General features: G+C 42.4%; 1 protein-coding gene across 3 annotated transcripts; it reads left to right on the forward strand.

Annotated features, from left to right (window-relative positions):
* Window positions 1–771: 771 nt before the first annotated feature.
* On the forward strand, window positions 772–24,995 carry CDC42 (cell division cycle 42). Of its 3 annotated transcripts, none has more exons than XM_066636837.1 (6): window positions 772–903; window positions 10,203–10,344; window positions 14,752–14,824; window positions 18,059–18,168; window positions 18,253–18,450; window positions 22,135–22,321. In XM_066636837.1, the coding sequence occupies exons 2-6, from the start codon at window positions 10,240–10,242 to the stop codon at window positions 22,222–22,224; spliced, it is 576 nt and encodes a 191-aa protein (XP_066492934.1). In that variant the 5' UTR covers window positions 772–903; window positions 10,203–10,239; the 3' UTR covers window positions 22,225–22,321. The 3 variants fall into 3 exon arrangements, with proteins under 3 accessions (XP_066492934.1, XP_066492932.1, XP_066492933.1); XM_066636835.1 differs by lacking the exon at window positions 22,135–22,321 and adding an exon at window positions 23,617–24,995 and having other exon boundaries at window positions 795–903; XM_066636836.1 differs by lacking the exon at window positions 22,135–22,321 and adding an exon at window positions 23,617–24,995 and having other exon boundaries at window positions 894–968.
* The last annotated feature ends 720 nt before the right edge of the window (window positions 24,996–25,715 follow it).

Genomic DNA, 25,715 nt, shown 5'->3' on the forward strand with positions numbered 1-25,715 from the left:
GCTCCCTGCCATGGGTGCTCTGCCCCCCTCCAGCTACGCCACCGTAACCATACCCTGGGTAAAGAAATGCTTCCTTTTGCCTGCCCCGAGTCTCCCAACGCTGTGTTTGAGTGGATGCTATTAAACTTAATGTTAAATTATCACTATTTTATGTATTAAATTTAATGATTTACTAATTAATATTGGTCTTTCCCAGTCAGGCGCCCTCTTCTGAGGAAAGGGAGACGCAGCCTGGCAGGGGTTTGTGGCGCTACGGAGCGGATGGCTCCAGATTGGGACCAGCCAGAGGCCCCCCTCAGGGAGAACGCGCCACTTCGCAGCGGAGGGCGTGGAGGAGAACAGCCGGTTGCAGAGCGCAGGCGCCCACAGTGGGCGGCTGTCTCGTGACCTAGTCTCTCCTCCCGCCTCTTTCAGAGAGCCGCCTCTCCTTTCGCAGCGGAGGGAAGACGGATCGGCCTCTCGCACTGGTGGAAGCACCTCAACTGCGCAGGCGCGGCTGTTCCGTTTTCTGCGCCCCCTCCCGCTTCACAAAGCAACATCCTCTTTCCGCAGGAGGTACAGCCTCGATTGCGCAAGCGCGGCTGTTCCGCTCACACTCCCACTCCCGGCATCAACATTCATCCCATTCTCTTTCTGCAGGCAGGACAACGTCGCCTGCGCACGCGCGGCTGTTCCGGTAACGACTCCCCAGAGCACCATTCACCCCTTCTCTTTCTCCAGCGAGGGAGGGGAGGAAGAAGAAGCTCCGCCGCGCATGCGCAGATCTTCCGCTAGTCTTTCCCCTCCTCCCCTTAGGCTCCGCCCACTGCAGGCAACGCGGTGACGTAGCGCGTGCGCCCGCCCTTGCTGCCCAGGCGAGGAGACCCCGCAGCGAGCTGCCAACGCCCGGCGGAGCCCTGTGAGGTAAGGCTGCTGCCTGACTGAGTGAGTGACGGACGGACGGGGGCGGCGAGGGCCGAGCGGGGCCGGTGAGCGAGCAGCGGGCGGAGGGGGAGCCGTGAGCGGCCCTCTCCCTCAGCGGGGAAGGCAGTTTCCTGAGGGCCGGGCCGGGACAGCTGCGGTGGGGGAGGGGCGGCTCCTTGGCCGGAAGCGCCGACGGGAAGGAGGGCGCCTCGCCTCCCTCTGGGGGATGGACGGGCACGGCGGTTGGGGGAGGGGCCGCCGCGGTTCGGGGCCTGGCCGCCGACTTCCTCCTCGGTTGCTAGGCGACGCCCCTCCCCTCCGCTCCCCTCGCGCTTTCCCGCGGGGGGGCTGTCAGGTGGAGGGGTCCCCACCTGGGCTGAGTTGGGGGAGCTCCTGGCGCTGCCTGCGCTGTGCTGGGGGGCTCGAGAGGCCAGTCAGGAAGCTCTTATATCTCTGTGTGTATATATATGTATGTGTGTGTGTGTGTTATATATGCGGGTACATAGATACAATATGTATTATAGGTGTGTATATATATATGTATTGTGTTTGTGTGTGATTATATTATATACATAGTGAATATATAATAAAACATTTGTTATGTTTATGTATGTATATATTTGTGTGTGTTGTATTGTGTATACATAACATATATATGTGTGTGTTTATAATATACATTATATATGTATTTATAATGTAAAGAGTTGCAGAATACATACACACACACACATACATTCACATCATGTGTGTATATGCATGGATGTGTGTATAAATATATATGTGTGTGTGCAGAGAGAGAGAGAGTGTGTGTATATATATTCTACATCTCTTTTTTCCTTGCTTTGTAAAGATTGGGAACCCTTCTGGGGAGTGGGAGCCATTTTATATACAGCATATTGCTGTGTAAACTGCTTTTTGTGATTTTTGTTCTTATTAACATTGCTATATATGTGTGTCTAAGGATTAGATTTTATATATACTGTATATGTTACCATGTAAATATATATCAAATATTAATAATTTTTCTTCTTCCCCCTTTTTTTTGTCTCATCCCTTCCTGGGTTTTATCTTTATGGCTAGCCACTCAAATACAAGTGGCCTTAGCTACCTGTGAAGAGGTTGGTAGAGAATGGGATTGGCCTGCTTTACAAGGTCATTGTAAAGAATGCAGGAACTTGCAGGGGTGGGGGAGAGTGAGAGTGTGTGTGTATGTGTGTGCGTGTCACATTCTGAAAGCTGCCAGGTTCCACCACATTTCCCTTCTATCTCCTTTCACAGTGGAGGGAGAATAGGCCTTAGACATAGAGTGCAGCTGCCTTGAAAGAGCTTTAGTACTGGTTTGCCATATAGAATGATTATGTCACTGTAAGGAATGCAGTGTGTTTTTTTATCTGCCAGGCACTTAAATAAGTAATCTTGGACATGGGGTGTTGCTGCTCCTGAAGATACTGGTGGGGAATGGTACTGGCCTGCTTTGCAGGGTTGTTGTGAGGAATTCAGCAACTTGTGGGAGCTGCCAGGTGCTCAGATAGGTAGCTTTACATGTGAGGGCTCTACTGCCTGTGAAGAGATTGATGGGAAGTAGTACTGATTTACCTTGCAGGGTGGCTGTGTCACCCTGAGGAGTGCAGCAAGTTTCTGTACTTGGTTTCAACCCCTTTGTTATCTGCCAGACGCTTGAGTACAGACAATCCTGGATGAGGCAACTCCTGCCTCTGAAGATATTATGCCATTTCTGCCCAATGTTGTACACAACAGGGACCAAATGTGTACACTTGTGGGCTGGGCAAAATAGAAAATTCTTTTGGCCTACTTTACAGGGTCATTGTAAGGAATACAGCAACTTACTGTGTTTCTCAAACAAAAGGCACTTCCAAGTACTCGAATAGGTAACCTTGGACTTGGTAGGTTCTCCTACCTGTGAAGAGATTGGTGAGATAGTTTTGGTCTGGTTGCTGCATTCCTCAGAGTGACACAAGGTAGTGTGTTGAATGTTTTGCACATGTTAGCAGTCTGGTCAACTTTTGAGTTCTAGTGTAGTGCAGCACAGACTGAACCCAGCATCAGGAAGCCTCATGTTTCAATCTTGCCGTGGCCTCACTAGGTGGTCTTAAACAAGCTGCTCTCTTTTAGCCTTAGCTTTTCATTTGCAGTATAGCAGTGTTTCTCAAACAGTGGGTTGGGACCCACTAGGTGGGTTGCGAGCCAATTTCAGGTGGGTCTGCATTCATTTCATTATTTTATTTTTAATATATTAGACTGGTTTGTGACTGCATTTGTGGAAATGTTACAGATCTGTACTTTTAACAGGCTACCATGTATATGCTTTTAACAATGATAGTCACTCCTGGGTAAGTGTGGGTAGGATTGCAGCCTAGGACTGTTAAAAAATTTTCTGCTTGATGATGTCACTCCTGATCATGACATCACTTCCAGTGGGTCCTGACTGATTCTTATTCTAAAAAGTGGGTCCCAGTGCTGAAAGCTTGAGGAACAAAGCAGTATAGGATAGTAGTATAGGATAGTAATAGTTTCATATTCATGTAAGGATTACTAATTGCCTGCTAATTGGGTAAGAGGCACTAATTGGGTAAACTCCTGCTAATTGGGTAAGAGGCACTTTTTCAAGTGGGTGCTCCTTTTTTAGCAGGGGGAGAGTAACTGACCCACCTCACCCCAGCAGTCTCTGTTCTAGTGGCTGTCTGCTGGTGTTCTTTTGCATCTTTTTAGATTGTGAGCCCTTTTGGGACAGGGAGCCATTAGTTATTTTTCTCTGTAAACCGCTTTGTAAACTTTTAGCTGAAAAGCGGTATATAAATACTGTTAATAATTGATACAAAGTGCATTGTCTGGTATAAAGTTAAGTGTCTATGGATTGCTTTGTGTAGAGCAGTGATTTTCAACCTTTTTTGTGTCACGTCACACTGACAATGTACTGAGTTTTTTGACAACTGACAAGACACGCCATGCTGTTGTTGTGGGGCTCACATCCCCCAATGTCCCTACTAATAAGTGACCCTCCCCAAACTCCCTTGGCACACCTGCAGACCATTTGTGGCACACGAGGGTGTCACCTCACAGTGGTTAACAATGGCTGATGTAGAGACTTTATGTAGTGACAACTGATTGTGAGTTTACCACCTTAGGATGAATTAAGGTACACAATACAGCTCTTAAATTAAGAACTTCATACTATTTGGGTCTTTCATAGTGAAATATGAATCTTAAAAGCATTTCACAATGAGTGGAACTTCCTGGGAGCTCAGATGTTACAGTGAATTTGCATATGAGGCTGCTTTAGTCACATCTTAGTCCATTTTGAATTGGTGTAGCTTAGTGGCTGCGCTATTAATTGGTCTATAGCTCAATGTCATATTTGCCATGAACTCTCATGGGAGGGATGCTAGATAATTGTTCAGCCCCCCCCCCCCAATATGGAGATAGTGCTGGCCTACCTTTTAGGTTTTTTAGTAAAAAGTTAATGTGCTCCAAATACTATATACGGCATTTATACAGTAGTTTCAGGGCATTTACCAAACCAGGATGGTTACACATTCTGGGTGAGGAGATTGGGGACAGCTGGCTGCTACACTGCAGCTGCCTGCCAGCATTCCAGTCTGTGAGTGCTTGAAGGGATGAGTGCTTATGAGCATGCTGAATATGCCTTCTCTTCTCCCATCACAGCTACCCTCTTCCGTTCATGGGTGGGTCTAGTGACCAGTCAGGCTTGAACATAGTATAATACATAGCTTTTAGCACAAGTATTTTGTGAGGCCTTGTGTATGCAGTGTTTTGGTGAAGTGGGCTAATTATTCTTTTCCAACAGCCACTGCTTTGTATTGGTGACTGGAGGACTAGCATATTGGCTTATCGCCAGTGTCAGCCCAGTGTGTTATGTACAATTATAGATCCCCAATCAGCTTCACGAAATGTACACAGTTGATGCTATTTAGGTGTTTAGAAGAAAACCTCCTATTGTGAAACACTGTGTGGACAGGATGAGATTTTTGCAGAAGGCTTATGATAGAAAGCACTTAGGGTTTTGTTCAAGCTCGTGTGAATGCAGTGTGACAAACAGTTTTGAATTCCCATCGTGGAGATCAAGGTCCCCGTTTACATATACAGCCTATAGGGTACTAATGATTTGTCTTTCTTGACTTTTCTTGTTGGGCTTGTTTGTATGTTAGGAGTTACCATTTAGCATAAATGTTGTGCAACACCTAGCATATATTGAAATGTGGTGGTTTCTTTTTTGGTGGTGGTGTTACTTTGGGTACTTTCCATTGCCATAATTTTCCAATGTGTAGGATGTCTAAGTTCTGTTTTGCTGTAATGGCTCTCTGTGTGGACTTCTTCCTTGACCAGGAGCTAATGCATGTATTCTGACCTTGAAGGTTCGTTTTCTGTCTGTCAGTCATAAATCAGATTTCCCAATGTGTCTGCCTGGAGAAATTAACCTAGTATTTATTGTAGTAGTTGTTGTGCATATATGCATGCAGAAGGTATTGAGAGGAGGGAAATACAAGCTGTGTTTTCATAGAGCACTTGGATGTTGATTGCAGTAGGGCATCCATTGGAAGACTTTTAGTGGTTTGCAAGTCTCTAGAGAGTTTGGACGCACACCTCAGTGTAAAGGGAGATTTCTGTTCCATTTACAGGACAGAGCTTCTTGATGGTATGTCAGAAAGTAAGTTCCACTACGTTCAGTAGGATTTATGTGCATGTTAGGGTATGTAGGATTGTGGTGTGAAAGGTGGGTTATGCATGCAAAATACAGTAATACTACTTCCTTGTGAACTGCATCTATGAGAATGCATTTGTTGGCCAGATTGCTTATGTAAAGATCAAGAAGCAGGCCTTTTCTGTGTTTTCTGATCCAGAGTCCCTCTCCCTCTTTCTGCTTGTTGTGTGTGTTGTGTAAACAGTTAGTTTATATCTGTAGGGTAGCAGTGAAGTGATACAAGTATATGAAATTTGTAATTATGCCTTTCTTTTTGTAATGGTGCTTTCAAGAATTCTACTTCTGCTGCTTTTCTAATAATTATTTGACTTTATGCCACTTAAACTAGTGTAAAGTCTGAAAAATGATAAATAAAACAATTTGTTTCTTCAAGCAGTATATTGTATGCCCAGATAAGAGTATTTTGCATTTTGCAGTTGAGGTAAATATTTTTTAAATACTTGTTAATTTCTGTCATCTCTTGTATTGCAATTGAATCAAATGAAATATAGATATATAGCATTTCTAATATTACTGTTTTATCAGATTATTGTGACCCACTGAAATTAGCGTCTGGCATTAGTACCCATTTTATTCAAGTTAATAGTTTAAAATAATTCACCACTTCCAATATATCTTCAAATTTTATTTTAAATGGTTAAATTAAAATTAATATCTTGCATCATTATTTATGTCAGTGCCATTATGCAAAGATAAGGTAAGTTGCTTTGATTTCAATAGGTCCTTGATCCAAGTATTTGGCCTAAGATTGCAATCCTGGGCACAAGGGAAATCCTAGTGTCATTTGCACCCAGCTAACCCTGCTTTGGCTTTGTAGGCTGATGTAAGCCTCTCCTGGATTCATAGAATTGATTGCGTTGACTCTACAATTATCATATTGGTCATGTTAAACTTAAGATATAACAGTACCACTTGGGTGTCAAGACTGTTGATTTCAGGGAAAGAATAGCATATCTTTTTTGGTGGAATTTCAGGTTGTTTCATGGGCATTAGTGAAAGTACTGGTTTTCAGGGTCCTAGAGATCTCTTAATCTTGGTTTGCAATCCAGGGACCAATTAAGTGTGTTACTAGGTCACTAGGAGCTTCTGTGAAGCAAAACCTTGGAAAACAAATACTATCCACTGCCTTGTTCATTAGAACACAGAGCAGCAAAGTATGTGGATTTCCATTTTTGTGGAAAATGGGTTTTTTAATTTCACACTTATACCGCTCTTCCTCCAAGTTGCTCAGGGTTGGGTAAATAGTTTCTTTCCTCCGTTTGTCCCACTACCAACCCTATGAGGTAGGTTAGTCTGAGAGATAGTGACTGGCCTAAGAACACCTGGAAAGCTTCATGACTGAGCAAGGATTTGAACCTGGCTTCCAGGTCTAAGTCCAATGCCAGAACCACCACACTGGCTCTTAATAGTTTCTGCTAGTTTTGAATTGGGAAAGCAAGAATCAGAGTTAATTCTTTAGAAAACATTTCTTGATTTTTTTCCTTTTAAAATAGAACCATTTGGCTGTCCAAATTATCAGGTTTAAAACAAAATCAGAATTTAATATTTTGTGAAGATGAATCTGTGATCATCTGTGATGCACTAAGGTAGCTTTCCTGTAATGGGGGCCATGGAAAATGTCTGCCTTCTGAAGTCAGTATGGAACAATGGGTCATGAGTTTTGTGCACTTGATATTATGATCTTGGGGACTATTACTTGCGTTTGAATCAAGCCCCTGGTTGCATGACATGCCATTCTGCTCCCTGCAGAAATCACCACTGAGTTGACCTGAATAACACCACTGTTTTATGCTCCCTTTCATTGAGTTTTGTAAACATGCTAATCCTCAGTTTATTTTTGTGACTCTGCTAGACCTGGTTTCTGGAAATTTCTACAATTTTGTATTTAGTAAATGATCTTCCATCCAACTTTCACAAGTATGCAAATATGGCAAACTGAAATCCTTTGATGATTGTCTCTAAATAGACTGCCACGCAGAAGACATGTGGACTTCGTTAGTAAAGATCTTCAGCACAAAAACTTAAAGTTATGTTTGGTTATAGTGCTGGTCTAGTAAGTTGTTGATTATATCGATATTGATCTCATCACATATATTGATTAGATTTATATACTGCCATTTATATGATGCTTTACAACTATATATGGTGCTGCTTCATAGATGAGATGAGAGGTCAAAGGGCTGGTAACTTAGAAAATCAAAGAAGACAATGGGTGGGTGTGCAGTGACTGGTTTAATGGGGGGAACATGTTCTAAGATTCTTTTGCAGTAGGTTATATGGGCTAGAGAATTGTGACACAGCTTTCGTGGAAAAGATGGAATGAGGATGAATTTGAAGTTCAGAAAGAGGACATTACACAGGTGATGTTGGAGGGAGCTCCACGCATAAAGGGCAACAAGGGAGAAAAGGTGTAAGTTTGAGGGAGCTGGAGGTCTTTGGGCAGCTGAGGGTGGTGGAGTTAAAAGATAGAAGCGCAGCAAGCTGAGAGCTTGGAGGAACAGGAAGTCATTGGAGGGATTTGCAGAGAAACATGATGTGATGATAGAAGTGAATGGTTTTGGCAACAATGTTGAAGGGGCTGAAATGAGAGAATGAAAGATCAGAAAGGAGAAGATTGGCTGTCAGAGTGGGAAATGACTAAATCTTTTGCCTGGGGGACTGAGAGGAAGGGTCATAGTTTTGCAGTGTTGACAAACTAGATAGTAATGAGAGAGAGAAAGTCAAAGATAAAACCAAGAGATTGAGGCTGTTCAACATAGGGGATAGTTACATTGTCAATGGAGAGGGAGAGCATATGGGGACAGCAGGGCTTGGGAGGAAAGATACTTAGTCCTTTCAGATATTGAATGATTTGGATATGAAGTATCTAGGCAGAAATGTCAGACAGCTGGAGATACAGAATTGGATGAATGAAGTTAAGGTAGAGTGGATCTCATCAGATTACAGTAGGTAGTGAAAGGGTGGGATGTAATGAGATCACCAGGAACAGTGTGTAGAGAGAACAGCAGATCACACCTTCGGAAAAATCTAAAATGTTTAAGCATTACAAAGTGGAAAATTGATTTTAAAACCGCCATAACATTTTATAATGTGCTAATGGGTATACCTTTTAGTTTGCTGTGATAGCAAAGGTTATATATATTATCCCTAATAATTTTTCCTCGGTACTGGGTATGGAGAGATAATATAGGGTTTGAGGAAAGAACTTGTGCAGAAACATTTTCTTACAAATCAGGTGAAATGTGTGACTGGTGTGAGGAAAGGAAGCTCAGGAGAACTCTGAGATTACATCACACAGTGGGGGTGTGGCTTGTGCTCAGAATAAGTGGGCTATTTGAGAAGACCCTGTGTAATGGGTTTGCAGTTCTTCCCAACTTCAGTGTCTGCTGACGAAATTGTATGGGATCCTATGAGGGTATGCTTTCCTGAGAGGGTGGTAAGTATGCTTGAGGCTTTTTAGTGTCGAACTGCTAACAGGTAAACTAAAGAGATGCCATCTCATCTTATACTTTGACAGCCCTACTTCCTTGTTCTGGGTTTGCAGAACTTAGTGGAAAGCATAGAGGACAGAGAAGCAAGGCAAAGTACAATGACTCACAGTGTGAACACACCCCAGCTGTAGGAGAGGACTGTGACCTCATCAAATGGTGAATGTATGTGCTGGCAAAAGTAAGCAGTGCATTTAAATAAGGGAAATGGCCAAATGTTAAACTCAGGGCAGTTTAAGAAGATGGAGGCTGGAGGTGAGAAATGCATATGCTTGTCAAAATGCAACTTGTCAAAATGTTTCAATTTCAAGAAAGAGTTAATCTTTATTAATCTTTCACCACAAAAATGGCCAGAAGGGCTGCATCTGGCTTCTGTTGTATTTCATAATTGGAAACTGATTAAGAGCCACTTGGAGTAGAATTAAATGTTAGACTTTAAACTGTGTTTTGGGAATGGTAGAATATTTAATGGATCCAAAACTTCAACATCTTAACAGACAAAAAGAAGCTCTGCAAAAGGCAGCTTCTTTATTCACATGGTAGAGAGTGTTTCACATTTGAAAAACCGTAGTTAACTTGTACAACTAATTGGTGGATTCCCCCCCCCCAACCCTGATGTGATTGTTACTTCTGAGTGCCTACTTGCAAAACAGGAAGGAAGGGGCCTGTGGTTAAAAGTCAGACTCCAGCTGTGGTACAGGATATGTAGGTAGAAGGTTCCAAACTCTGCAGGCAGAAGACTGTTAGATCTCATTATAAACTCAGGATTCTTGTTTAGATAAACATTACAGATGAAATGAAAACATGGTGCATGCATGTACTAGTTGAAAAAGAAGAACTTTCAGTTACGAATATTTGTGAATCTCATGCTAGTGCCTTATTGTGTCCTCTACCAAGGAGGCTCTTTGTATTCCCTGGAAACCTCTTTGAGTCTCAAGGAATGGGGAAACGTTATCAGAGCATGTTCCACAATCCTCTGTAATTCACTAGTTTTCTTAGCAGGTAAATCAAGGAAGAAAGCATTTTCCACTGTCTTAATGCAAACCTAATGCTTTTTGTTTCTCTTTTAGATTCGCCTTTGACTGGACACAGTAGTAGGCTTCAGCTATGCAGACAATTAAGTGTGTAGTTGTGGGAGATGGTGCTGTGGGTAAAACATGTCTTCTAATTTCCTACACCACAAACAAATTCCCATCGGAATATGTACCCACGGTGAGTAACTGTGAAAACTTAATACGTTTTTCCTGATTGTGACCTTGTTTGTGTAAACTGTATACTGGTGTTTATCATAATCATTGCGTTGATTTAGCAGCACTCTTTTCTGTCTTAACTGTGTTAGGCTGCAATCCTAACCTCACTTTCCTGGGAGTAAGTCCCATTGAACACAAAAGTACTTACTTCTGAGTAGACCCAGTTAGGATTGTGCCCTTAAAGGGACAGTGCTCCACTTGACGCTTAATCAAGTCTTGGGAATCTTCACCTTTCTTGAGATCTGGCGGGGTGGGTGGGTGGTGAAATGAATATACATGCATAATTGAAATGTATACACACTTTAAGCTTTCCTGTTTTAAAAACAGACACTTTTACTGTTATGAAATTTAAGAGTTTAATAGTGCTGTCTGAGCATGTCTGCTCAGAAGCAAGTCCAATTTTGTTCAGTAGCACTTACTCCCAACTAAGTATGCATAAAATTCTGCTCTCGATGCCTTAGTTCAATCCAGTTACAAATATACTTGGTGTTAGGGATGAAAGAGAGGTCTTTGTCCTTAAGTGCTTAGTTTTGTCAGTTGGGAAAATGACAGGGGATGGGAGTTCAGTTTTTTTATAAAAGCTCCTTTATGTGGTAATAAACAGGATTTCTTCAGTATCTTGGCTTAGAAATAGTCTCCCATCTATGCCGCCAGCACTGTCCAGAGTCAATACACAAATCTACCAGAAAGGGTTATAGATGTGTTATAACTAGAGGTGTTTGAAAATGGTGTTTATCTTACTCAGAAGTAAGCCCATTGTGTTTAGTAAGACTTAGTGTAAACTAACACCTCTAGTTACAGCACCGTGGTTTTGCAGGCACTGCAAAATCTGCAACACCTGGTTGTCCTGGGCAACACCACAAGCAAACTTTCAAGTGACCTCAAACTCTGGGAAAAGCAAGCAGACTAGTGTCAACCTCTGGCCTACTAGATTGCATCATTAAGAACTCATTAAATATGGTTATTGAATTAAACATTGCACTATTCTGTAGAGTGACACATAGTATCATAACTGTTGGTGGTTAGTCATATGAAACCCATATTATGTCCCTTAAGCACAGGGTGACCAGATGTCATAACCGCAAAAGAAGACACAGCACCCCAACATGCAGGACATGACAAAATAAAAACTAAAAAGATTTGTATATTGATTCCATGTGGTTAATTTAAACAGTATATTACATTAAATTTAAAATTATGTTACATATAATTTATTTATTACAAGAAGGCAACGTGCTGCCTGCAGGGGCCTGCTTACAGGGAAAAGGAGGACATTTAAGTTCCTTTCTAGGACATGAGGTTGAAAAAGAGGACATGTCCTAGAAAAAGAGGGCATTTGTCACCCTGCTTAAGCATTAACCCGTGCTAACTGGGCAAAGAGGCACCTTTCTCCTTTATAGGAGGAGATGAAAGGAGAGGCCTTGGGCAGCAGTGTGCCGGGAGTTGTGAGTCCCTTCATGCTGCTGCTCTGGGCAGCATCTTCTGTCTCTTCCAAGGAGATGAAAGATGTGGCCCCAAATCACAGCTGGAGAGGCTGAGAATTGCTGCCTCTCTGGTTGTGATTCGCAGCTGGACTGGGCCTCCACCTCCTCTGGGGGGGGGGGGAAGGCGGCCCAATCTAGCGCTGAATTGTGGCCAGATAGGCAGCAGCTCAAAATTCTGGGCTGCCCCCTCTGTTGGAAGGAGGGGATTTTTTTTTTTTTAAGCAGAAGAAGCTGGCAGAGCTGCCGGCTTCTTTTACTTTAAAAAAAGATAAACGGACACGGGGGGGGGGAGGCTGGTGGTGCTGCCCCCTGAGGGGCGGCTCCCGGCACATTTGCACTCTGGACCCCCCATGTCCACGTCCACCACTGACAATGAAACAGGCTAAGGCTTTCTGTTAAAAGAAGGTTCCTGTGGTTGGGAGCAGCTAACTCTCAAGTTAGTATGAATTGCAGTTTTTTTCAAGATGGCAATGGCATCCTTTCTGGAAATGTACCTCATTTGCTTTGGTTGCTGAATTAGCAAATACACAGTTGAGCTCTTAGGTCACAGCACCACCTTCTTTCAACCCACTTGAGTGGAGCGAGGTTTGAGATGCAACTTGGGATCTGCAGATGGACTTCCCATGAGCCCTTCCACCCCATACATTGCAATACAAATTACAAATCTCTGTTTTGATTATCGTCTGGAAGATAATGGCTATTGCTGAAATGCCTTGCAAGGAAATGGAAAGTGAAGGCTAAAATGCTGCTTTAAAGCATGCTAAGCCTTGAATGTGCTCACTAATGTTTGAGATATTCTGTTTAGTCATTTTTGTGTAGCCTGTAAAACCCATGAAGCATGTATGCTTGTGGATAGTGCTGGATTTAGACCAGGGGTGTCCAAAGTTTTTGGCAGGAGGGCCATATCGTCTCTTTGACACTGTGTTGGGGGCCAGGGAGAAAAAGAATTAATTTACATTTAAAATTTGAATAAATTTACATAAGTTTACATAAATGAATATATTAAAGATGAACTTATATGAATGAATGAAATTCTTGCAACAGCTCAAGGCCTATAAAAGGCCTTGCACAGAGCAAGGCCAGCCTTTCTTTTGCTGCCACTGTTGTGTCACAGACGTGAAACAACAAGCTGTGGAGGGAGCCCTCATCCCACAGCTCAAAGGAGAGGTCAAACAGTCGCCCTCACGCTGAGAGCAGTTGCATTGAGCTAGTGTGGGCTCAAACAAATCTCCAGAGGGCCAGAGGCTCATTGGAGACTGGGGGCTCCCTGAGGGCCGCATTGAGAGGCCTTGAGGGCCGCAAGTGGCCCCAGGGCCGGGGTTTGGGCACCCCTGATTTAGACCATTGAAGTTGGGTCCAAATCCCAGCTCAGCTGTGAAACTGAATGATTTGCCCAAGGGCAAAATTTGTCAAGCCTACCTAAAATGTTTGGGAACTCATTGTATACCACTTTAAGCTCCTGCTCACTTGGCATGCAAATGTAATACTGTAGTTGAAGGTGGGCCAACTTGAAGTTTAATCATCTCTACACTGCAAGTTGCTGTTTGAATACTGAGTAAAGAAGACTAACAATGATTGGACATTAGCTTCTCTTCCATCTCCACTATTGTTCATCGATGGCCAAACTTGATTCTGTGTTGCTGCTTGTCCTGCAGAATACAAAGTTTATTAGGTTTGTCCTGTTCTCTCCCATAACATGTCATTGTAGTCTGATCCCAGATGACTTTGTAGGGCCATATCTAGCACTCCACAGATATGTGTTTCCAACATACATGTACAGGAATGCATGGCGGGGGGGGGGAGTACACTGCTTAGCGCTTGTCCCTGGCGTTGGCTTCATGATTAAACTTAGCCCTTCCTGTGAACATATAAAATAAAAGATCACGGGGTGTGGTCCTTCCCATGTTCAAATTGTTGCTACAGACAAATGTTGATCATGGTGAGAGTGGGGTTTCATAATTATGTCATTGGCAGAGGTGGTGCTAAACAGAGCACTGTTCCTCCCCAGTACATGCAGAAGAAACACATGGAGGGAAATGTCTGAAGAGACATTATGTAAATATTATGTAAAATGTCTGAAGAGACATTATGTAAATCTGAGTGGGATTGAATGGAAAGGCTCTAAACAGCTTTTGGCATAGATTTTCATAACTGGTTTGGTCATTGTTATGTTTACATATTGGTAATGCCGGAAAAGTTTAATCTTTAGGGATGTATTTTATCTTCCCATACCCGCTTTATGGGTTGACTTCAGGAGCTATAAATGCCAAATGCATCTGGTACTGTGTTATCTGACATCTGATCATCTTCTGTTCTTGGGTGTTTTTCATTTGTCTATCATTTGTTTTGGAGAATAATTTTATAAGAGGTCCAATGATAAAGGCTGATTCCATAGTCTTAACTAAAATGCAAAAGTTTAATATAGCATTGCAGTACAGACCGTTTAGGGTTTTTACCTGTAGAACACAAATTAAGATGTATATGCTGATTTATAATGCCATCAGCACTTGTACTTTTGTTTTTAAATACCAATACAGTATGCTTCTTTCATTTTCAATGTGATGTTAACCTTACAAATAGAAAGTTAATGGGTAGTGCACTATCTGATATCATTCCACTGAATATTTTTTCTCAGTTTAACTTCTTGTAGACCTTATTAGTGATTCTTGGCAGCTGAACTTTGAGAGGAGACCTTTCACAAGTTTTCCTTCTTTGATTGGGGTACAAGCTTTAATATCACTGCATCCAGCAAGAATGGGCACATTTATGATTCAGTTCTGAACACAGGTTCATGTTTGTATATTGACCTTGTTGGCCAGGTGTGGCTTGTATTTAGAAGGTGATTTTTCCTCTCTAAAGATTTTATCTTGCTTTCTGCTCCCTAGGTGTTCGATAACTATGCTGTAACAGTGATGATCGGTGGAGAGCCATATACCTTAGGCCTGTTTGATACAGCAGGTACATTTGGGGTTTATTCTAATGCTAAGCCTTGGAAAAACCAAGTGATTCCTAGATATCTGTCTGAAATACCAAGACACTGAGGCGGTGACCTTGTTACATGGTCATGCTGTAGTGAGCCTCAGGCTTGTGTTCATCCCTCCTTTCTCTAAGAGGAGGCAAACAAAAGCTTTGCTTTTGCTTGAAAAGCAGACCATGGTTTCCTGTTATGAACAAACATGGGGAACAATAGTTTTTAACTGTTAGAGTTGGAATAAACCAGGAAATTGAGGTTTGATTGTACTTTGATCATTTTGATTGTACTTTGATCGTACATTTTGTTCTTACTCTGACAAACTGCAGTTTCTCAAGCTTCTGCATATTTGGAGGCTGTGGTTGGTTCTTAAAATGAAAGCAAACATTATCACTCTCAGAAACGAGAGTGAGGAGCACACAAGCCAGAGGCTTGTTGGGGCTCACTCACAACCATCCGAACTAGGCCAGTGTGTTTCTTTTTCAATGTTTAAGCAACTTTTGACAGTTGAACCTGCAAAGAGCTCTGAACGTCACTGTGCTAAACTGACACTTGCTCTAGGACAATTGTGTTTTCCATTTGTGACTCTCAGTATTTGAATTTCTAGTTATCCTACATCTCTTGGGTCTGTTTCGGTACTTTGAGTCCAGATAATGTTGTTGGGCTATGAGAAGGTAATTATACAGGAGAGAGACCCATGCCCTGTATTGGGTGAAGCAGCAACGTAATCCTAGAGCAGGGGTGCCCAAAGTTTTTGGCAGGAGGGCCACATCATCTCTCTGACACTGTGTCGGGGGCCAGGGAAGAAAATAATTAATTTACATATAAATTTGAACAAGTTTACATAAATGAATATATTAAAGATGAACTTATATGAATGAATGAACGTCTTGCAATAGCTCAAGGCCTATAAAAGGCCTTGAACAAAGCAAGGCTGGCCTTTCCTTCGCTGTCACTGCTGCATCACAGACATGAAACAGCAAATAGTGGAGGGAGCCGGTGCTTTTCAACCTCTTCATAAATGACCTGGAGACAGGTTTGAGCAGTGAAGTGGCTAAGTTTGCAGACAACACCAAACTTTTCCGAGTGGTAAAGACCAGAAGTGATTGTGAGGAGCTCCAGAAGGATCTCTCCAGACTGGCAGAATGGGCAGCAAAATGGCAGATGCGCTTCAATGTCAGTAAGTGTAAAGTCATGCACATTGGGGCAAAAAATCAAAACTTTAGATATAGGCTGATGGGTTCTGAGCTGTCTGTGACAGATCAGGAGAGAGATCTTGGGGTGGTGGTGGACAGGTTGATGAAAGTGTCGACCCAATGTGCGGCGGCAGTGAAGAAGGCCAATTCTATGCTTGGGATCATTAGGAAGGGTATTGAGAACAAAACGGTTAGTATTATAATGCCGTTGTACAAATCGATGGTAAGGCCACACCTGGAGTATTGTGTCCAGTTCTGGTCGCCGCATCTCAAAAAAGACATAGTGGAAATGGAAAAGGTGCAAAAGAGAGCGACTAAGATGATTACGGGGCTGGGGCACCTTTCTTATGAGGAAAGGCTACGGCGTTTGGGCCTCTTCAGCCTAGAAAAGAGACGCTTGAGGGGGGACATGATTGAGACATACAAAATTATGCAGGGGATGGACAGAGTGGATAGGGAGATGCTCTTTACACTCTCACATAATACCAGAACCAGGGGACATCCACTAAAATTGAGTGTTGGGCGGGTTAGGACAGACAAAAGAAAATATTTCTTTACTCAGCGCGTGGTCGGTCTGTGGAACTCCTTGCCACAGGATGTGGTGCTGGCGTCTAGCCTAGACGCCTTTAAAAAGGGATTGGACGAGTTTCTGGAGGAAAAATCCATTATGGGGTACAAGCCATGATGTGTATGCGCAACCTCCTGATTTTAGGAATGGGTTAAGTCAGAATGCCAGATGTAGGGGAGGGCACCAGGATGAGGTGTCTTGTTATCTGGTGTGCTCCCTGGGGCATTTGGTGGGCCGCTGTGAGATACAGGAAGCTGGACTAGATGGGCCTATGGCCTGATCCAGTGGGGCTGTTCTTATGTTCTTATGGAGCCCTCATCCCACAGCTCATGTGAGAGGTCAAATAGTTGCCCTCACGCTGAGAGCAGTTGCATCAGGCCATTGCGGGCTCCAGCAAGTGTCTGGAGGGCCAGAGGCTCATTAGAGACTGGGGGCTCTCTGAGGGCCGCATTGAGAGTCCTTGAGGGCCGCAAGTGGCTCCAGGATTTGGGCACCCCTGTCCTAGAGTGCGGAGAAACCATATCTGTAGGGAGGGAGTGGCATAATCTACACACGTTGTTGGATTGTGTATTCTATACAGTATTTGATCGCACCTTTAAAATACTAAGCAGAGGAGGCTTGTCCAACTTGTAACATTTGAGATGCTATGCTCCCATATTCCTGTTTCCAACATGGCATTTCACTTGGCATGGGGGAAATAGCCACCCATGAATTTCATAGGCATTTCATAGGCAGTGGGGCAATAACCACCCATGTGTATTCACAGTTTTTCTGAGCAACGTCTGCTGCTGGTCTGTTATAAACAGTCAGGTCTAACACCTGGTAGCACGTATGATAGCACTTTTGAGAATCTGCTGTGACAGGCTGACAGAAAGGCAACAGCTTCCTTGTTGGATGGTGGTTTTGACATGTTCTGCTTGGTAAAGACAGTTGCTGCCTGGCACTTTGCATGGTGCCTTTTGTTTTTGCAATTAGAGGCTGCATAGTCTCTGGAACGGCAGTTTCCCACTTAATTCCTTGTCTGCCTGATATTGGAGCAAGTCATACTCATGGTACTGGAACAGCTGTGGTTTTTCTGCCTTGCAGTGAGGCTGGATGGGGTTCCTTCCTGCTCTGGTCTTCAGGCTGAACTTAGTGTCCTGCGTGGAAAGAACCTGTTTCCTCTTGCCTGCTTATGATAATCTGAGCCAGGAAGTAAAATAACTCTCATGGTGGGGGAGGGGATACATTAGCTGTCTTTAGTGGTGTATTTTCCTATAAGATCTCTTACACAGCAGAGGTGCTTAAATGTTAAGTTTTTTTAAATTATAGAACAAGTATTTGTTACGTTTTTACTCTGCCTTCCTGCTTAACATGGGTATTCACAAAACCTAAAGTATAGGACATTTTTTCAGATTGCTTATCTAGAAGGACCCTTCTCCCTAAACTGGCTCCTGATCCTGGTTTTTTCCTTATAGGACAGGAAGATTATGACAGATTACGGCCTCTCAGCTATCCGCAGACAGATGTTTTTTTGGTCTGTTTCTCAGTGGTCTCACCATCTTCATTTGAAAATGTGAAAGAAAAGGTGAGTGTGTTCTGACCTCTGACTTTCTGTGAAGTATCCTGTATGACTTGATCTCCTGAACTTGGGTTATGTTTCCCTTTTCAGTGGGTACCTGAAATCACTCACCATTGTCCAAAGACTCCTTTTTTGCTTGTTGGGACCCAAATTGACCTGCGAGATGACCCCTCAACAATTGAGAAACTTGCGAAGAATAAGCAGAAGCCCATCACTCCTGAGACTGCTGAAAAGCTGGCACGGGACTTGAAGGCTGTCAAATATGTGGAATGCTCTGCGCTTACACAGGTAAGTCTGCGTCTTGATGCTTTTCTTGATACTTTTCTTGATGCATCTTTCCTCAGCAGTGGGAAGTGGCTAAACATCCTGCATTTGGAAGGTGAGTCCTGTTGGGAACAAACAAACTTGGACTGAGTCTGAACATGGGTTTATTGCTGAGCAAATCGTGCGAAGAAGGATCTTGAAAGGAAAGGGATGACTTTTTTGGCTGTAAAATGTGGGACTGCGATAGTATTAATAAGAATGGATTATGGGTATATATGAGGCATGATGGCAAACCACCAATAACCAGAGTGTTGAACACCAAAATGGAATGCCTTAAGAAAACAGGCACTTCCAGATACTTTTGTGGCTAATTAATGTGGCCTCTCTGTGAGGGGCAGATAGCTTTTCTTTCCATTCCTGAGGAGCAGAGTGCAGCAGTAATGTGCAGCCTGAAATGTGACTGCAGGACTGAATAACTTGTCTTGTAGAATTTTGTTTTGAGATTGAAGTTTGAGGTTCCTAAGAATAGAGCTAATTCGTGAACAGAATTGGGTTAGGGCTTTAACACTAGTTTTTGTCCTCACTTGGTGGTGATGCATATTGTAATTTGAGCTGTGACCACCAGGTGCTCCCATCTGTCACTGGATAAAGCATTCGCTTGTGAAGAATCCTTCCTTGGAGTGTTCATGGGTGATACAGAGCTTAGTGCATAATTGGTTAAGTAAGGAATCTTCTTTGTCACTTAAGGTGTGCATGTTCTTGTTTATCCCTCTTCAACATAAGTGGCTAGCAAGTTATTAATAAAATTAAAATAACAGTAATCAAATGCAACAGAAAAGACTATATTAATGAATGCAACAAATTGGGATTTTGAGCGCTCTGAAATGTGAAATGATGGGTAAAAGACTGTATTGCAGTCAAGATTCTGAACATACCATTGTTATCGTATTCTTCAATATTGGATTAGGAAGGAAAGCATCAAAATATTCATTGATGATTACCTTGCCCACATTCATTGTGATGTCTGACATGACCATACAGTATACTGCACAGTCTTGGAGTAAGCAGTATACTGCACAGTCTTGGAGTAAGCTGCAATGTAAAAATGTTGGTCCATTCACAGTTGTGATGTTGGAAAGCACTTTTTAAAAAGTTTAAACTTTAAATTGCTTTTACTTAAAATGGATTTTTAAAATTTCACCTTTAGTCATTTTTCTTAAAAAAGCCTGATTTAAAATGAAGTATGACTTTAATAGAGCATGTTAAAGCCAAAGCTGACCTTAGAATAGAATTCTCCTCAACCCAACTGCATTTGCACTCGGGGATCAAATACAGTGCTCTTCTGTATAAAGATACTGGGGAGGGGGCTGTCATAATGGATCATATACTACATTTGTATTTGGGAAAAATATTTATATTGAAGGGCAAGATACGTATTTGTGGAAAAAAAGTTCATAGACTTAATGCTTTTGTCCCAGAAGTAGCCAACACTGCAGCTGGCACTGAGATCCAGTCCTGGTGGCAGGAAAACTGACCAGGATAATCAGTTGTGTCCACCCCCCTGGTTGATCTCTTAGACCTATGTCATGCTGTCAAACAACCCGCCATTCTGCAATTTGCTCGGTTGTCAAATGAAATATTTAGCTCTTTATACCAAAGAGCATATTGTTTATTTCCATTGCTGTGTGTTGTGCTTACTTGATTTGTAAAATCATATGGTAGCATCCCATCCCATGTTCTGAAATGGTCAAAATACTATTAAAATTAAGAGAAGAGTGAAAATGTTCCCTTTAGTGGAAATGCTGTTAAAATGGTGATTTGACGATAACAAGCCATTTTATTTCTTGGCATGCATGCATGTCATCTAAAAAAATGAGAAACTTGACTTTCAACAGGTCTTTTTCTTCTGGTGATCTTAAGGTTCTTTTAAGTTGATTCAGCTTGCTAGGAAAGCAGGGAAAAGTTGATTAGTTTCAAATACTTATTTTTTGACCTAATGATGTATTTCCATGTGTGCAACTTAAAACATTTCCCTGAAACCCCTTTCAAAGTTGGATAATTTTAAAATGGACAGAAGATGTCTGTGGTAGTGTTTGCAGGTAAGGTGCACACTTTCAGAATCTGTGCCTTTAAATCTCTCTCAGTCAAGACGGCTGCGTATAGCACAGATTTAGGCGAGTCCAGTCTCCTGTCTTCAGTTTCAGTTGCAAATATTTATCTGTCAATGTGTAGCAGTGGCAATCTGTTACAGAGTTTGTTTCTTTTCTTAGAAGTCCTTCTGTTGCTGCAGATCAGTGCTTTGTGTGCTGATGTGACTTTCAGACTGAAGCACTTGTTTGCTTGGTGTCTAGTGTGTAGTCTGTAGAGCTTCTACTTACAGTTGCATTCCTCTTTTGCAACATCAGCAGCTTTGATGGCTGTGACTGACATAACTGGAATATACTATTTCCTGTGCTGAGACCAGTGTTAGCTTTCTTTCATGGCAACCTGAGAGAAAGAAGGGTAGTGGATTTGGGGGCTGTTGAGAGAATCAGCCACAATCTTTCTGGGGCAGCAATATGTTAGCAAACCATGGGGTGGGAAATAAAAGCTTTCATCCCCTGAGTAGCAGAGTTGAATTGAATTGGTGAGTAAAGGGAAGGCTTAACGCTTCGACCAGGCTACACTGTGTTGATCTGGCTCTAGCCCATCCTGTTCTTCCCCATAGTATGTTGTGAAATAGCAGAGCTCAGTGCTTCATGGGCATAGCTTGCTCCTGAAATTATTCCCACAAACTTTCGGTAGCTTATGGCACCCAATGGCAGTGCTGTTAGGGTATAAAATAGAAGCGGCTGCATTGAATTGCCATGGTGTTGTGGCCTTTGTTAACCCATTTTTGCCTGGCCCACAGGTGTACACATCTGGTCCCTGTGGCATATATGCAATGCTGTCAGAAAATTAAGGATCTGCCCTGTTGCTTGTCTGCTGCAGTGATAGGAATAATCCTCCCATGGGCTCTCCGTCTTCTAGAGCAGTGGTATTCAACCTTTTTCATTCCACAACCTCAGTAAACAACTAATGAGACTGGGGACCCACTGCCGATCCTGTTCCCCTTCTGGGACCGATCTAGCTGCTCCTGCCTGCCCCATTTCCCGCTCCCTGCTGTGTCTTCACCACAACCTTGGGAGGTAACACTCTGAGCAGTGGTGGCCTTAGGGACTATGGGGCAACACAGTGAGAAGAGGCTGTGCAGGTTTATATCAGGAACTCACTTTTGATAAGTCAACACCATTATTGGATTGGATCCAAGTCCTCTCTTGCACAGGCTTTGAAAGGTTGCCCACCCCTACCTTGCCAGTGTGGCTTCACAACCCCATTGGGGTCACAATGCACAGGTTAAAGAACACTGTTTTAGAGTAGGGCATAATAGTTTTGAGGCTACTTACTAAAATGAAAGGGCAAATTCCATCTCAGCTCATCCCTAACTATAGACTCATGGGGCTCAAGAGGCTTTATTCAGGTAGTCTTTTTGCTAACTTTCTGCTGTGCTTGTCTGTTTCCTCTTTTCCTCCCATGATCTACTTTTAACAAAGTAAATCTGCTTTGCTGACCACCTTTATCCTGAATGTTCTTTTTTGTATGTGCTTGTGTCTCTTTTTTTCCTCTTTCTCTCACTGTCTAATCCTCTAACCTGGCTACTATTTTTTTCTCCTCCCCTATGTCTCATAGAGAGGTCTGAAGAATGTATTTGATGAGGCTATCCTAGCTGCACTCGAGCCTCCGGAAACTCAACCCAAACGGAAATGCTGTATATTCTAAACAGTTTCCTCTTTTTCCTTTCTTGTTGCTGCTTCCTCTGTCCTGCTGCTGTAGAAACTTGGTTGAAAAACAAATAAAACCATCCTGATTGAAAGAAGCTGTGTCGTTACTTAATGTCTTAGAGCAAACTCTGTATTAGCTTTTTGGATTGGAAACTGCTTATAGAATTCTTTATGGCTATGGAATATGAACTGGACTCGCTTAAACCTTTTTGATTCTTGGGTTGCTTTATGGTTTAGGTTATTTAGTTAAGGGGTTAAGAGGATGGTCATTGAGACAATTAAACTTGGAAAGGAATAAGTGAAGACCTGGTAAGATTTTTCGATATCCAAATGAAAAGTAATGTGCAATTTTCTCTTTTCCTCCTGTGGCTCTGTGAACTGTATCTGCATGATGATTGTACCTAACATGGTAACCTGCAAGTGATGCCGAAATGGTGAAGGATTCTCTGGTTTTCCTCTGTGCAGTGGGGCTTGCTGTTGCTTTGGCTGTTTGTGCTGTAGTGGAGTATTTGTTGGTCCTCTGGGGGGAAAGGAAACTTGGTGTACCTGCTAGACAGGTGTCAAACTTCTGTTCTCAGTGACATAGTAGCACTCATTTTTATTCATTCTCAGAGCTTGCAATTGTACAATGTAAAACTTTCTTTTTTAAAAAGTCATATCTTTTGACTTCTGTTGTCTGAAGGAAGAGAAAGACATACAATTGTATTTCTTGCATTTCAGAATTAAAATTAGTTGTTTGTATAAATGCCTGATGAAGCATTATTCCTGTTTGCATTCATTTTGCTTCAATTTAACGTTTCTATACACCTTATAGTACTTGACTTGTGCATTTTCTCATTATTGGACTTTAGTACAATCCTCTGCTTTTGAGTCCTACTTTTGCTGCTTCAGTAACATGTGGTCCGAGCTTGAACTGTGGCAGAGGGTTCTCCGTCCGTGCTTGCTTGCTGATCTCACTTGGGTGTCACATGTCCCCTGTCCTGAAATAATTTCTTCTTTCTTTCTGAACACGGGATATCCTGTGTTGCCATTAGCATGTGAAATTTAACCTCAGACTAACACGCAAATGTGCACATGTGTTCAGTGAGTGTTGGAACTGTTTCAGCACACACGTTCTCTTGAAATATACGGGCCTGCCAGAAAGCCTTCTGGGAGGTTGTTTTAAAGCTTTATATATCAGGTGCTCAGCACTTTTTTAAACTGATAAAACGCAACAACATGGTTCAGGCAATCTAAACACCCAGAGCTCTCAAAGGGAATGTGACTTCACTACAGAATCCTATTCAACACTTCTAGGTTTTAGTTCTACCTGTGTGGATTTTTTAAAAACACAGATTGCTTTGAATAACCCAGAAAATGAGACCGCCCCTTTCTCTTTGCCCCTTTTCAGAAAGGCCTAAAGAATGTATTTGACGAGGCGATATTGGCCGCCCTGGAACCACCGGAGCCGAAGAAGAGTCGCAGGTGTGTGCTGCTATGAACGTCCCTTCACGGCCCCTTCTGCAAAGCTGGTGTTGATGTCATACTAAAAGCAATGTTGAAATCAAACTAAAGATTCAGATTTTCCAATTTTGTTTTTTGCAATAATGACAAATGCCGTGCGCCCTCTTCCCGTACGCTCCTGTGTGAGATGCAAATGTTAGTGCTTTTCTCCAGTGCCCTTCAGTTAGACTAATTTTTTTTAAAAATAGTGTTGTATTTCAACAAACACGGATCAGTACTAGACTTTTTTGTTTTTGTTTACTGTTTAAATTTTTGGTTTTTAAAAATTCAGGCATGCTTGTGGTGATTTTTCTCTGTAACGGACTAATTTTAGGCTCTGGCCTTCTCCCTTGATGCTAGGCTGCCACAACTTAGGTATTTTGTTCTTCTGTGGCAAGCTGGCAGCCTGGGAGTGAACAGGTTTTGGTCTAGAAACTGGTTCTAGAAACAGTGTCCCAAACTGGTGCTCCTTTGAAAAGAGGGGTGTAGCACCTTCTTCTAAACTGCATCTCTGAAGTTGCCTTGGATCTGTTTCCCTTTCTTTCCTCCGAGTGGGTCAGAAGTTTCTATCTTGCCCTTTAAGAGATGAAATGTAAATGAACCCTTTGTTTGTGGATTCAGCCAAAAGCTCTTTTCCTTGTTTTAACAACAAAAAACACACGCGCAAACATCCAACTTTGCCAATTCCTAATTCTTTTTTGTACTTTAGTTTTCCAAACTTGACATCATTAGGCATTAATTGAAAAGGGGAGATCTGCATCTTTTTAAGCAAACCCAGTGGACAGAATTGACTTAATCAGCCCCTCTCTTGGCAAGCACAGACTTCTGATTACCAGCAACAGGAGCGATATCTTGAAGCCCACCCACAGGGCCTTTGCATGGCGTAATGGAGGCTTGAAGCTAACCAGCTGACTGTGCCACAAAACGGTTCGCCATTACCTTGGAAGAGAGGGGGATGAGACATGCCTCATCAGGGGAAAAAATGGAGGGGAAAGATGTTCAATATGGCACCTTGGGGACAAGTAGAGGAAGTGCCCTTAATGTGCATTGTGTGTCAGCGGCTCTGGACTCCCAGGTTGTTGCTCAGTATAACAGATCATGTGAGGGTCTTTGACTCCAGTGTTAATGGGGATCTTAACAGAACTATACTCCGGCTTAATACTTCTCAATTCTTCCCAGACTCTAATTCTTGTAGATTCATTAGTGTTGAACTGATGCTTTTTCCATGTCTAAGTTCTTTGTATATGCATTTTTTTCAGATGTATTAAACATAAAGTATCTTCACAAGCCTGGCTGAGAATAATTTATTTTACCTGACTGACTTGTCCCTTAAATTTTCATGTCTTTTAAGAATATGCACATTTTGTCCTCTTCGAACTTGCATCTTCATGTATAAAAAATGGTCTTCTTCTAACCACCATTTTTTTTTGGGGGGGGGGGTGCTCCTTTTCTTGCTGCTTGAAGCCTTCTTGGCCTCTTTATTTTGTGCTTAAGAAAGTCACCACAGTACCCAAATCTCTTAATTCAGTATTCCAAGTCACTAGATACCTGTTTTTTGTTTTTTTGCCTCAGAAGGATAACTTTAGGGATTTTGTGCATTCCAGAATACCTTCTCCTAAGGGAAAAAAATCATTAATTTGTGCTTGTGGTTTAGATTTCAGGAGATACACACATCCATCCTTTTGGAATTCCCACTAACAACGTCTTTCACTCTAGACTTGTACTTAAACTATTTAAATGTACTTTTTCAAGCCTAACTAAAATGTTTATAAAACTCATAGAACAAAAGTGCCTCAGGAAAGAGTCTCAAATAGTGTGATTTTTTTGTTCTTGGTTTCTATCTCTACTTTACTTTGAGCCCTGGCAAAAGGCTGTCTGTACACCAGTGTGTGTTGCAGTCTGACCAGGCACTGATGCCTAACATGCAACAGCCTATGAGCTAACCTTGTATCACATAGTCCCCTTTCCACTTGCAGGAACCTCTAGTGGATGCTCTGTTCCATATGT

The sequence above is a fragment of the Tiliqua scincoides genome, chromosome 9 (genome assembly GCF_035046505.1).
Source record: "Tiliqua scincoides isolate rTilSci1 chromosome 9, rTilSci1.hap2, whole genome shotgun sequence".
NCBI classification, from domain to species: Eukaryota; Metazoa; Chordata; class Lepidosauria; order Squamata; family Scincidae; genus Tiliqua; species Tiliqua scincoides.